Source organism: Pholcus phalangioides, unplaced genomic scaffold, assembly GCF_987345545.1.
Source record: "Pholcus phalangioides strain wild (caught in Gottingen) unplaced genomic scaffold, Ppha-v1.0 ptg000015l_1, whole genome shotgun sequence".
NCBI classification, from domain to species: Eukaryota; Metazoa; Arthropoda; class Arachnida; order Araneae; family Pholcidae; genus Pholcus; species Pholcus phalangioides.
This window is the reverse complement of record NW_028301608.1, coordinates 69599083-69614000: the sequence shown is the minus strand read 5'-3', so window position 1 is coordinate 69614000 and position 14918 is coordinate 69599083. Positions and strand designations below refer to the sequence as shown.

Here is a 14918-nt window from a genome sequence, read left to right as displayed (position 1 = left end):
TTTACTGTAGAAATGCGGAAATTAGTGGGATTTTCCGCCCCATCAATAATTTTAAAAATTGTATTGAATTCTCGATTTTAGAAATACAAGATATACAGAAGACTGGATGTTGTGAAGATATTTATTATTTGAGATGTTAATTTTTTAAGGAAGGAAAAAACTCATGTCTGCCTCTACCGGGAGTCGAAATATTCAGTTCGCTTAGAGATATACGAAGCCCAGGAGATTAAATATGAAGTAATCAGCCAAACCTATACTTTTGCGTTAGGATATTTTAAAATTAGTTATGAGCCCGTGAAAAGTGCATCGAAAACATTCCACCGCTTTAACTAAGGATTTTTGGAAGCTGGAACAGACAGATGGATAACTTGAAGTTCAGGGGGGGGGGGATCGAAATACCTAGCGCCCCTTAAAAAAAGAAAAATATATATTCATTTCTACGTTTCTTTAAATCTAGATTTGTTTATTTCATGAATCGCGCAGGTCGCCATATTGGTTAACTTGGACACGGTTTGTATGTCCCTGAAGAAAAAGAGAGGGAGATAACACGTGATCCAAAAAAGCCTCATTGAAGAAAACCCGGGCAGCGCCGGGTATTATATCTAGTCTTATATATAAATGTGAAAGTATGTATGTATGTATGCTCTTTATACAAATCTACAGTTTTAGGCCGATCGTCGCCAGATTTTGCATATAGACCAAACAGGTCCGGGATTGAACCGTAGGCTACTTTAAAAGTTCGTCAGAGCTGGGCAAATGCCCGAAATGGGCGAAAAACTGTCGGGCAACAATGGTTTTGGGGGCCTCAACAATCACTTTCGGAACGTTTACTTTGGTTACCGTGGTTTCCAACAATGCGTTTCAGACGGGAATATATGCCTTTACAATGGTTTGTCACAGTTTTAATGCTGTTATTATAACAGTTTATTCTTTTATAACGGTTTGTCGCTTTTCCAATTTAATTGCAGAAAACCCGGGTATTTCTGCTATCCTATACACAGGTAGTCCTGTAATCCTGTAAGTGATAATGTGGCCTTTATCTCATGAACCGCCCATCGTATAGGTATAGTTTCAATTTAAAAAATGCGTAAAAGGCGTTTGAATAATATTCGCTGCGCAAGCTGGACGTATGACGTCGCTAACAACAGAGAACAACAATTACGCTGACAAAACTGGGAATAAAAATTTTCAACGCCAACTAATGAACTCAATGCTTGCCTCAAATCATCAACACTCTGGCACGAAGTTAAAAAATTATGATTATCCACCAACATGCGAGTTCAACTGCAAAATGACTCAGCACTGCTATCATTTTCACATCAGTTGACCAACCAGTAGACCCAAGGACTGGACCGATTACGTTCCCAAATGGATTTTGCCAGTTGTTAAACTCAGTTCAAGAACTTGCATACAAAGTCTTCTCAGAAATTCAACAAAATGACCAAAACCACGAGTGGCTTCCTGAGAGCGATTCTGGCACCGAAAAATGACAGTGTGAACAAGATCAACGAAAAAATCCTAAAATTTATTCCAGGAGACTCCACATCTTACAAATCGGTTGACGCTGTCACAGACATTTAGTTCTGTATCCTGCAGAATTTCTGAACTCCTTTCGATATTCCGGGTGTGCCACCACACAATTTGACCCTCAAAGTCGGAGCACCTATAATGCTTTTAAGATATTTGGACACACCGAGACTCTGCAATGGCACCAGACTCTGCGTGAAGAAATTGCACAATTGCATCATTGAAGCAACGATTCTAACTGGATGTGACAAAGAAAAAGAAGTCTTCATTCCCCGTATCCCAATTATCACCGAAGAAATGCCATTTACTTTCAAGCGATCACAGTTCCCGAATCATTTAGCTTTTGCCATGACAATCAACAAAGCGCAAGGCCAGTCGTTAGCAGTGGCAGGTATCAACCTACTTGAGCCCTGTATTTCGTCGCCTGTTCGCGTGTTGGTAATCCCAAAAATTTGTACATCTACACACCAGATGGGAAAACAAAAAATATTGTGTATCCACAAGCGATTGCTTCAAGTTTTTAATTAAAATATTTAAAAATAAAACAATAAAATTTATATTAATAATAACAACAAATAACAACAAAATAAAATTTTGATTAAGAAATAATTAATAAGCTATACGTATATAATTTTTTTATGGGGTGGGCAACGTCGCCGGGTATCGGCTAGTCTATTCTATAATATAAAATCACAAACAAACTCGAAAAGGGCCTGTTGCTAAGCAACCGAGTGACGGAAGTCTGTTACGGAAGTGGGTTCGATTCATATATCGATATTCACATTCATATATCGATATGATATCATATATCGATATTGGGTCGATATTCACATATCGGGACCCATTTGACCCATCGGGACCATGTTATGTGCATGTACCAAGAGGCTCCTACATCCTACAGCAGAGCCCTTAGGCTGGAATTTAGATTTCGAGCCCCCAAACCAGCTTTTCAGGGGCCCCTCTGTGATTAATTTATAGTGTGAAAAATCAAAAAGTGATAAGAATCGTTGTGGCCCCTGTCAGCCCTTCCTTTGTGGAGGGGGGGGGAGGTCCATGCCGAGAGGTATATATATGTATAATATACACACACAACAGCAGTGCTCCCAACACAGGGTCGGGGTACCCGGGGAAGATTTCACGTATAAGTAAGAAGTTTTCATTTCCAGGGGCCCTTGATGGATCTCATTGTTTTCTTGCTGCTTTAACGTTGAAAAATTTCGATAGCGGAAGCAAAAGATATATCCAGTCTGGGGCCCCACCAAAAGTAAGCGAATTGGTGTCCCGGGTAATTGGTTGGGGGTTCTGGATTTTATTCGTTGGTAAAACGAATACAAATGAAAATTTTTCATGGCACTCGCTCCGGGGGATGACCGACAAGCTTCCAAGTCGGGGGCCCCATGTTTACAGGTTTCATTTTGGGTGCCCTGGATTTTATTTGTTGGTAAAACGAATACAAATGAAAATTTTTCATAGCACTCGCACCGGGGGATGACCGACAAGCTTCCAAGTCGGGGGCCCCATGTTTACAGGTTTCATTTTGGGGGCCCTGGATGAATCTCATTCTTTTCTGTTGTAGAATTTGCAACAGCGGAAGCCCGAGATAAAGCCAGTCTGGGGCCCCACCAAAAGTATGCGAATTGGTGTCCCGGGTAATTTTTTGGGGGCCCTGGATTTTATTCGTTCGTAAAACGAATACAAATGAAAATTTTTCATGGCACTCGCACCGGGGGATGACCGACAAGCTTCCAAGTCGGGGGCCCCATGTTTACAGGTTTCATTTTGGGGCCCTGGATTTTATTCGTTGGTAAAACGAATACAAATGAAAATTTTTCATGGCACTCGCACCGGGGGATGACCGACAAGCTTCCAAGTCGGGGGGCCCCATGTTTACAGGTTTGATTTTGGGGGCCCTGAATGAATCTCATTCTTTTCTGTTGTAGAATTTGCAACAGCCGAAGCCCGAGATAAAGCCAGTCTGGGGCCCCACCAAAAGTATGCGAATTGGTGTCCCGGGTAATTGGTTGGGGGCCCTGGATTTTATTCGTTGGTAAAACGAATACAAATGAAAATTTTTCATGGCACTCGCTCCGGGGGATGACCGACAAGCTTCCAAGTCGGGGCCCATGTTTACAGGTTTCATTTTGGGGCCCTGGATTTTATTCGTTGGTAAAACGAATACAAATGAAAATTTTTCATGGCACTCGCACCGGGGGATGACCGACAAGCTTCCAAGTCGGGGGGCCCCATGTTTACAGGTTTGATTTTGGGGGCCCTGGATGAATCTCATTCTTTTCTGTTGTAGAATTTGCCACAGCCGAAACCCGAGATATAGCCAGTCTGGGGCCCCACTAAAAATCTGCGTATTGTGTCCCCGCTACTGGATGTGGGGCCCTGGATTTTATTCGTTGTAAAATTGATAAAAATGAAAAATTCTCACAGGGGGGTGTCCGACAAGCTTGCAGGTCAGGGCTTCATGGAAATGTTGGCAGGTTGTAATTCGGTGCCCCTGAATGTATCTCATTGATTTTTGTGGTTTAACATTGTAAAATTTGCAACACATCGGTAGCCCAAGATATATCCAGTGTGGGGCCCCACTGAAATTCAGCGAATTGAATCTGGGGACCCCCATGGGGAAGTTTTCTGGGGATACTTGATGAATCTCATTTGTTTTTTGTTGCTTTATTATTATTTTCATTAAAATTCGCTTCTTCAGTAGGCTGGTGCTTTCACACGTCCCTTTCCCCTTTTCCATAGCACGCTGATGAAGTGGGACGAAATAAACAAGATATGTCCGGGAGAGAAGTGGGGGGGGGGGGTTGGCCGCCAAAGGCGGCAGGGGGGCAGAGCCCCCCTAGTACATATATAAAATTGATTTTGTGTGTGTGTGTGTGTGTGTGTGTGTATGTTCTCTATACAAATCTGCAATTTTAGATCAATCGTCACCAAATTTTGCATATATACCAAACTGGATCCGACTTGAACGATAGGCTACTTTAAAATTTCGTCAGAGCTGGGCAAAATACTGTCGGGCAAAAATGGTTTCTAAGCCTCAACAATCACTTTCGGAATGCTTGCTTTGGTTTTCTAGCAATACGTTTCAGACATTCATATGCCTTTACAATGGTTTGTCACTTCTTTAATGCTGCCCGTATTATGTATAATAGTTTATTCCTTTGTAATGGTTTGTCACTTTTCAATTCTCCCAGCAACTAAAGGAAACCCGGGCAGCTCCGGGAATTGTAGCTAGTGGTTCATAAAAAAAGATTTGACATATTTCTTTCTTTATATTCACATATGACTTATCACATTCTGCGCTTTTAACTTTAAAAATATATATCATTTTGAGGTCGGATGATTCTCTATGAGCCACCCCGTATAAGTACTAACTTGATATATTGATCATTGTACAGGTAGAATGTGATGAAATTACATTGTATCTTATACTTACGATATGGTAAGTAGCTCAGCTGAGAAAAGATATCTTTTAGTTGTGACATATTTTTATTTACGTTGCGAAAAATAAAAATAAATTTCTTTCATGGTTGTTTTTTATTTTGTAGAATCTTTCTCGGCCCCCTGTGAGGTCGCAATCCTCACTTTTGGAACCACTGCCATAAAATATTGTGCTGTCCGCATGTTTAGATTTCAGTGAAGAAATGAAGTTACTCCAAAAGAGAGTTTGAGCTGTATCTGAACGAGCAAAGAATGATGGGTCATTTAAAGAGAAAGCGTTTTCGGTTAGCGAAAAAATGGAAATTTCGACAGAATTTAATGAAAATGTTAGACGTACTGAACAAATTTTATCGCGCAATTTTTTCACGCATCCTGACTTTATTCTTAAGTTCATCTATTTTTCTAAAAATTCGTTGTCAGAAATAAGTTGTAACAGCAACCTCAAAGTAAGTAGCTTGTAAAATTTGCCGTTTCGAGTGTATTTATGCTTGTAATAAATTTGATCCCGATTTAACGAATGAAATTGTCGGTTCCTTCCGATTCGACTGTATGTTTCCATTAAACTCATCTAATCTGCGTGAACGGATATGCATAGCATCCGACATTATAAATGAAGATATGCGGTAGCAAAAGTGAACACGGAGCTAGAACTCTGTGAACGTAGTTCGTAAAACAAAAAGGATCTCAAGATCCAGGGAACATCTAAAATATATTTTCAGATGTGGTAGCAAAGAGTTATTTAAAAGTTTTAAAATTTAAAACATATTTCGATTTAAAAAAATAATTGACGTTTCGGTACTTAAATTTTTATTCAATCACTTCATTTCAACATTATTAACTCACCGTAATTTTTTTTATCTCTAAACGAATTGGATAAGCTGAAATGTGTGTATGAAAAAAAATGCGAAAGACGGCGAAAAAATTGTTTTATTTACAGATGGCTTCTTTTTTTCGCCTAAAAAAAGTCATTATAAAAGCTACACCTGAAAAGATCAGTGAGCATTTTTTACACACGTTTCACTCACAAGGGCAAAGCGGACATGATACAATTTGGAATCCACGGTCTAGAAAAAGAAATATCGAATTGCCTGAACGGAATTCTATTAAAATATGCATTTTTTTCCAAATGAAAATTTCAAAAACTATGAATAGAAATGAAATAATTCACTTAAGTAATGAAAAAGCAGTCCTCACAGCATTGAATAGGTCTTTTTTGTCTTCAATATTCAAACTAAATACGGAAAGGGAGTCATGCGAATCTGCAAGATGAAACATCCAAACTCGTCCTCTTTCCATCTTTTCGTGTTGTATGAACGCATGCACTCAAAAAGAAGACAAATTTTAGGAATGACAAATTACAAATCACGAAAGTTCCCTATTCCATTCGATTTCAATTCCATTCTTTTACGTTCTCATACTTCGACTGTCAAAGTTTTGCCTGAGATGAAGGCCTTTGGAACCTAATGTAGAACATAGACAAAAAATAGAATAAAACTCTGAAAAACTAGAACGACTGTATATTTCCATTTTGCTACCGCAGGGAGTCGCCCATCGAGGGGTTAGCGCACCAACCTCTCGATGAGTATAAAAAACAAGCCTGCCGTTCGGGATCAGCAATAAATTGGAGGTCCCGGTATAATTAGCCCTCATGTGCAGAAAATGACCGTGGTGCGAAAAAAATGATCAAATGTATGTTTCCATTCAACTCTGCGTGAACGGATATGCTTAACATCCGACATTATAAATGAAGATATGCGGTAGCAAAAGCGAACACGGAGCTAAAACTATGTGAACGTAGTTCGTAAAACAAAAAGGATCCTAAGATCCAGAGAACAAAACATTGTTCTCTGGATCTTGATCTCCAATGAACAATCCAAAATTTGAAAAAAATAAAATAAAACACTGGGCGATCCACCTTTTTTGTATGCACAACAGTAAATGTACCATGAAAATACGATCAAATTTTAAACCTGTTTTTTTATTTATTATTTTTTTTCGATTGAGAGGAAATTCAATTTTTTATGTGTGTTTCGAGTACTTACCTTTCTATTCAAAAAAGGTCAGTGAAAATAAAATTTAAAAAATTATAATTGGAAAAGCAGTCTTAATAGAAGACACCAATTCAGATATACAGTCGAGTCTCCATTCAACGAACTTCCATTTAACGAAGTTTTCTACAGCACCGTGACTTTGAACGATGTTTACATGTTATTTGCTCCCCTGATTACGAAAGATAATTTCTATATAACGAAGTTTGTCACGACTTCCCATTTGTTGATGTGTCGACAAAATTTACCATAGAGTCGTAGAGCAAGGGTGAATAACCAGCTGATAGAAAGCTGAATGAAAGACCATAAGAATCCCTCAAAGTTGTCTTTTCAGTAGAAGTTTAGTGTTATTCGGGAGTAAACAATTTCAAATGTTATAAAGTTTGCTGTCTAGCAATAAGCGATAAACAAAGCAGGACTACGCATTTTACGCAATTTACGAAGATACAATTTACTCTATGCTATTTATCTGTAAAAACCCGATTAAATCAACGTAGGTGAAGACCGGGAAATTCAAAAAAAAGGAGCAAGGTGGCATTTCTTCAACAAAAATCCGACGAGATAAAGAACCCCATTAGCTTTAAGCAGAATCCCCCTTGCTCTCCCCCCCCCCGCATGTTCAGGCAAAAAAACTCCTAAAGAAACCACCGTGTAACAAGAGCTATGTTTTGTCTTCGGACAAAAAGAAATAAGCGAGAGTGTCTCTTTCGGTAGCGAAGAGCAAAGCGGCCTATCCTATTATCTCCCATTAATAGTTAGTTCTCTGTACTTACAAGCATTCGATTGCGAAGTAAATATATGTAAGAGAGATTCGTCTCCGAATCGTATCCCACTCAGTTTAATCATTGTTATTCGCTTCCCGTTTTATTCTTGATTCGGTGTGTTTGCGTATGTGCCAGTTACGTTCAACTTATTTTCTTTCCGACTCCACCGCAGAAGTTATTCTGTTCATTCTTTCTCGTGTTTACCCGCGTAATTCAGTTAGCAACACGTCGTTGTCGGACCAATTTCTCTGGAGAGCTTCCTCGGAGGCTTCTGTAAGATGACTGCTATCCCCTCCGCGTAGCAAACATTTTTTGAATCCGATTTCAAATTACCTTCGAAATCGCATGCATTGACGTTTCTGATGCGCATCGCACGCAGTAAGAACTCGGACAAACCGGAGAATCCATATAGAGTAGTGTTTGCTCTGCATTTTATTTCTTTCTTCATTCGAATCACGGAAGAAAAAATACTTTAAAAAAAAAGTTTCTTGAAATGTGTAGAGCTTACACCTTGCGTCATTTTAAAAAATCGATATAAAAAAGGAAAGGAATTATAAGGAGTAATAATGCTTCGGTTCGCAAATCAAATGGGATAATTAATAAACGTGTGCGTTACTTGTTAACATAAAAATACAAATATTCAACTAATTGATTCACGCTAAAGTTTGTAATTTACAAGCACATTACAACTAGTGCATACTTAGAAAAATTGATGGCAGATGGTAGCACTACACATAACAAACATTACACAGAAATAAATTTCACGGAAGGTTCACTATACGTACGTACGCACACATTCCAACATGTACCAATTCGTTAGAAGTTCGGCAGAGGAATATAGACGAGGTGCATGTCTGGTTTAGTAGTAGTGGTATATTAGAACCGCATCGTAATTTGGATTTACGCAGACGTTATTGTTTTGTATTTACGACTCGTTGAACCTGCATATGTAATAGACATTTATTTCAATGTCGATTCATTTCGAAAGTTAGAAAGGAATAAAATGGTAAAATGGTATCGTATTATCTCCATAAATGAAGAAAATCCTCAAAATTATCATATTCGTTGAGAAAATGAAATTGAATGATTAGGTGTTACGATGGAAATGTGATCAAATATACGATCGAATATCGAATCGAAGACATGCAAAAAAAGAAAAGGGATAAATGATGATTTGTACGTGCCTTATCGATGATTTCTTTGACCAGACCATTCCATTCTCCGGTTGTGGTGTTTTCGGCTCCGAATTTCTTATCAGGCACAAGGTATAGCTCGTAACTGAAGCCGATCAGATCGGCTATCGTTTTCAGTAAGTCAATGCAAAATCCTTCGAATCTGTCGTTCCCCGTAAGATTCTTGTCCGCTTTCAGCATCACATACGGGGTCGACTGCATGGAAATGAAACATGCAATCATTACTTAACATCTCCTTAAAATTTAAACATCAAAAATTTGGAAAATTAATGTGAAAAATCCTTTAGAAAAAGCCTGTTAGATTTAGATATAAAGTAATTTTTCGCCTATAGACTCGTACAAAGTTAGTTTTAATGGCACAAACGCTGTTCAATAAAACGAATTGACATTATAGAAAATTGGCTGGACATTCACATATATGTGTTAAAACCTGAAGGATTATAAAACGGATTAAATAACATGCATTAAAGGATTATAAAACGTATTTAGATTGTAAGGATTTTGTAATGTATAGTTTTCAGTATAAAATTATCTTCATCACTCTTCTTAGCGTCTCAGTTTAGCTCTGTAAATGTAACCGGCGTAATCAACGGGAATACTGAGTCGAATACATTTAGTTTGATCCTGTGTAAAGAGATTATGTTTACGTGTAGCAACGGTTTACGAGAAACTTTGTTTCATGTTGAAAATGCATTGGAAACGCCATAATTCATAAAAGAGGATTAAGACGAATCGATTAATTGAAGGCCGAACAAGGTGCATGCTGTATCGGCTATGGAGAATTTGAATTTATGATGGATGGTTTTGTAAGAAGTTCTCGCAAAAGCTTTTCCCAGTGAATTTTCATGGAAAATATGGAAAAGAAATCATACGCAGTTTCTTTCATTTTGGTCACTCACTCAGTTAACCAAAAGTTGTATCGATCCGAAAAGAAAACAATACAATAAGGTACGTATGCCATTCATGTTTACTCTCCCTTCTTGGATAAATAAGAACAATAATCTCTTTGATTTCTGATTCAACAAAATTCATTTTAAAATTATGTATCGTTTTATTTTTATCTGTTAGATTTTTACTCTCTACAGTATATTTCATCATCTATTGGTTCCGGCCAATCCTAATATGCATTATACCCCCCCCCCCCCTACTCAGTAGCCAAAATATCAGACACTATCGTGCTAATATCAGGTTGACCTTCTTTTAGCTTTGATATTTGGAAATGATCTTGAATTAAGAGGATTGTGGCCGAAATTGAATAAGTAAACGGTGAAAGATTTTTTGAGCTTACCTCTATGGTGGTTACTTTCAGAGTGATGTTTGTTGATCCGAATTCGTGGAACACGTTATGATCAGTGATATTCAACCTGCCATCAGGCGTCCATTCACCAACCTGAGAAACGTTATGAGAAAACATTCGACTTTCATGACAATTATTAGGAAAAAAATTGCAAATGTCTTTCTATGATACATAGGAAAAAAAATCAAATTCTTTGCGTGGAAGAACAATTACTCACTTTTTCTAGATTATTTTCTCGCAACTTCAGAAGATCCAGCTTAACGCTATTTCGTTGACCCTCCTTGAACTGTATCTGTCCAGTCAGACCTTTGAACTCAGCCTGTCACGCAAATAATGCACAAAAAACTTTTTTCACGCAAAATCACAAGTCTTATTACTTGTTCAAGACTATTGACCCAATATAACATAACAACTAATAAAATCAAACAAATCGACTTAAGTGATATTAGTTTATAATATTGATATTTAGTTGTCAATAAAATCGGCAGCTAATATCACTCAATAATATAAGAGTCCAGTGACATCTCGGCTAACGAAGATGATCCTTGCCGGATCACGTTCGTTAGAAGAAGCAAGATAATCGTTTGATTCGTTCTAGATTCTGCCCAAAATATGAAGATAAGTTTTTTTTTAAACACCAAAGGAACACCATAAAAATACAAAAGCCTATTAAAGGCTTAAATGAACATCTTCAAAAATGGATAAATTAGAATCTACAGGAAGATAAGAGATACTGAAGATATTTTTATTTTACACCAAAATGTACACAAACAACACCAGCTTTAGTCTACTAAAGCACGTTGACACAACCCTGTTGAGTTGTGTCATAGTTGCTCCTATCCATTTGTGATTTGGTCAACCCATTTCTGTGTCTGATGCATGCAGAGAAAAGGGTAATGGTCAAAATTTTCAATTTGATGCATAGAGACTTGCACTGAAAGAAAGCGCTCTCTGAAAATATAGTGTAGGGGAGAAATAGGTCCTACCCTCAGTTGGATGCGAGTGCCCTCTGGACATGTGTACCGAGCTGTCCGCCGCTGGATTGATAGCTAACGCTCCCCGGAAGACGTTGTTCGCGGGGGTTATGTTCCGGGGGTGACCGCGAATACGGGAAATTCACGAATAGCTGAACCATAATTTTTTTCTTGTATATCTCGTTTATTGAACGGAATGAGAAGAGTAAGGTAACGCAGGGGTGTGAGGGAATATAAGAGAGGGTGCAGCAATTTTTGGCGATGTTTCCTGAAAGAACATTGTGATTTATGTTTGCCGTTTCTTCATATCATCAAGTATGTTGGAATATGATGACAACAGCTTCCTCTACCAATTTTTCGACATGTGAAGAGCGTGCCATAGATGGATCTATGGCATGAAAACAATCTATGGCTGATTTGAACTTGCGAAGCCCTTATGCTATGTTACCCATGAATCCTGATGAACTTTTCTTCTACTTATTTATCTTGATCTTCTACATCCGGTACCGCTTCAGTTTCAAGAGCAGTCAACTGCATTAATTCCTCTTCGGTCAAAACCTCTGAATTGCTATTAATTAGCTGTTCTCGACTTCTATATCCATATCATTGAACCCTTCTCCATCCACCTGTTTCGCTAACGTGACAATGTCTTTTATAGTCTCTTCAGTTTTGCCGCTGGGTGGTCGAGTGGTCATAATGACGGACTTGCATCGCGGGGACCGAAAACCGACCATGGCCCCCGCTCTGTCCCCATAGGGGATATAAGCTGGTCACCCAGAGGGTTTGGGCCATGGTGGAAGAGCGATGCAATATCCGGATCACTAAGCACCATAAGACCACCAGCGGATAAGAAGACAAAAAGTTGAGGTTACATGGGCAGGTGCATACGCACGTCGCCAGCAGGCCACGAAGGGGGCCCACAAATAACTATAGACACACATATATAAGATATATAAACATATATATACAAGCATATAAACACTCATATATATAATATATACAGGACAGGCGACATTGTCCATTGACAGCAACGGGAATCAAGGAACTTGATTGTCTATCAGAAGTCGCGCACAAAGACACCGTGAGACAATCCCAAAATACCGCATTTCATGCCAGAGGATCATAGTCTGTCTGATGAAGGGTTGTTATCAGCTTGTGAAGGAGTTGAAACATTCGTACTTTGGCACTGTTTCGTGACTGTTATTTTGTCTTCGTTTGAAACGACGTATCTAATAAGGCGCTTAATTCTTTCGATTCTGGAGTGTTTTCTCAGTAACTGTTTCTTCCAAGTGGTGTAATTCTGTGACGTAGTAGAGCCAAAATGAAAGTCCTTGGTATACTCGCATGCCGTAGCATAGTGAAAGACGGTTCCCTCCCCTCCCCATTTACACATGTTTGAAAACCTACTCTTATGAAAACGATGAAGATAGGAGGGGAGGGGGCCATGCTCTGAAAAAAATAAAATAGTCTCCCTAGACCAGCCATAACTAGAGCATTTAACTTGCGTAAGTACTTCATAGATCTTACGATCTGTTTTCGTGTCATTTGACCATCGTGATTGCCATTTCTGTAACAGATCATTTTGCAACTTCTTCATCGCCCACGACTTTGGAAGAAGGATAGAGAAATCTGTTCCTGGTCTTTCGGTCGCTCTTTTGGCTAACCGATCAGCTGCTTCATTCCCAGTATTTCCACTATGCGCTTTGATCCACGAGATATAGATTATGTCTATTTGGCAGTAACAGATCTCTAATTTTCCTAGCCATCGTGTGGCGTGATAAGGGGTCTAGAACCGCATATAATGAAGAAAGTGAATCAGAAAGAATGTGTGTTTCTTTCTTGCTGGCGCTTGCCTGTTGCGTAGCTGTGAGCAGCGCAAACAGCTCCGCCTGAAATACCGTATTTAGATCATTGCGTTTATTGCTCCAGTTACTTATCTCCAAGTCATCCTGAAAGGTAACCATGGCCGAAGACACTCCGTGCTTAGTCTTGGAGCCATCAGTGTAGATCTTATGTTTAGCCTGTGGGTGTATTTCTCCTTTTAAGTCAATGCGCCATTCCTCCACAGATTGTGGAGGATGCTGGGACCATCCTGTGATTTTCCTTTCCATCTGGGCGTAGGAAAGTGTCTCGCCATTCCCCAGCGTCCCAGAGTTTTGAGACGGGTCAAGAGGCTGAATTTGGCTTCACATTCTACCAGGAGACCGAGTGGGGGCAATACCAGTATGACTTGGAGTGCATTTGTGGGCGCAGTTGAGTAGGCCTTAGAGATATATAGCAGCTATCCCCTCTGAATTGAGTCAAGGCGCTTCTGTAGGGATACGGTAGCATTGGCTCCCCATATGGCGGCTCCATACACCAGAATACGTTGTGCGACCGTGATGTAAAGAGTCCTGCTCATCCTAGTGTTGATTCCCCAATTCCTGCCCGCTATGCAGTAAAGCCTCTTGAGCAGCTGATTGGATCTTGTGTTCAGCTCTGTGATATGGTTTTTCCAGTCCAATTTGTCGTTAAAATGGATACCTAGAATTTTAATTTTGCGGAGTCTCTTGATGAAGTTGTTTGACGAACGAATTTGTGGCGGACGTTTCCCTTTGGAGGAGACCCATAGGAAGTTTGTTTTGTTGGTGGCTAATTTAAGGCCGTTCTCAGTTAGCCAGTTGCTGATATCAGCCAGGACGCTGGAGGCGTTTTTACCAACTCCCTCCACCGTGGGGCCCGAGATCAATACGATAATGTCATCCGCATAGGCCTGGACCCGCACGTTATTTGGCCACTTGAGCTGGAAGATGTTGTTAAGTACCAGATTCCAATATAGTGGGCCAAAGAAGGACCCCTGTGGGCAACCTTGAGTTAGTTGTTTCGACACTGCTCCACTGCCAGTAACTATTGAAACTGTACGGTTAGAAAGGACATCGCGGGGATCCGGGTTCGAGCCCCACCGTCACCACAGTGGTGGTCGGCTGAAGTTGGTTTTCTGTGGTTCCCAACTTCAAGGCGCAAATGCGAGCCGATCTCCCCATTAAAAAGTTTCGCCACAGAGAGCAACAGTTCTACAAATAGTACAAATATTCAGTCATTACACTTCACTCACTTCACTTCTGAGATATAGATGGCAGCACTAAAAAATCATACACAACACTAGATACGCACTCAGACTGTTAGGTACACATACTTACACTTCCGGCACAACTCACTAGGTAGTAAATTGCCCATGGCGATAGACCTGAGTTGTGCTCGGCTTGAAAAAAAAAAGTCTCTTCAGTTGGTCGCTGTGGTGGTTGAGTGGTCATAATGACGGACTCGCATCGCGAGGATCCGGGTTCGAACCCCACCGTCGCCTGAAGTTGGTTTCCTGTGGTTCCCAACTTCAAGGCGCAAATGCGAGCCGATCTCCCCATTAAAAAGTCTCGCCACAGAGAGCAACAGGCCTACAACGATAAATTATTCAATCACTTCACTCATAGTTAGGAAAACTGGTGGCAGCATTACAGAGAAACAAACTTCACGTCAGGTTTCACTGCCCGTACACGAACATTCCCGCATGTACCAATTCGTGAGAGTTTCCGTAGAGGAATATGGACGAGGTACATGTGTTGTTTAAGTAGTCTCTTCACAGTTGGCTCTGTAGAAATGGTTGTGTCCTTTAGCGCACACTGTGG

At 39.8% G+C, this 14918-nt stretch overlaps 1 protein-coding gene across 3 annotated transcripts in view; it reads right to left on the bottom strand.

Annotated features, from left to right (window-relative positions):
- Positions 1–14918, bottom strand: part of LOC149076617 (glutamate receptor ionotropic, kainate 2-like) — a 122025-nt gene that overhangs the window by 20474 nt on the left and 86633 nt on the right. For all 3 annotated transcript variants that reach the window (XM_089244234.1, XM_089244235.1, XM_089244236.1), the window contains exons 8-10: positions 10500–10601; positions 10274–10375; positions 8977–9180 (exon numbers count right to left, since the gene is read on the bottom strand). In XM_089244234.1, coding sequence (XP_089100360.1) covers positions 8977–9180; positions 10274–10375; positions 10500–10601 — 408 coding nt within the window. The remainder of the gene's footprint in view (positions 1–8976; positions 9181–10273; positions 10376–10499; positions 10602–14918) is intronic.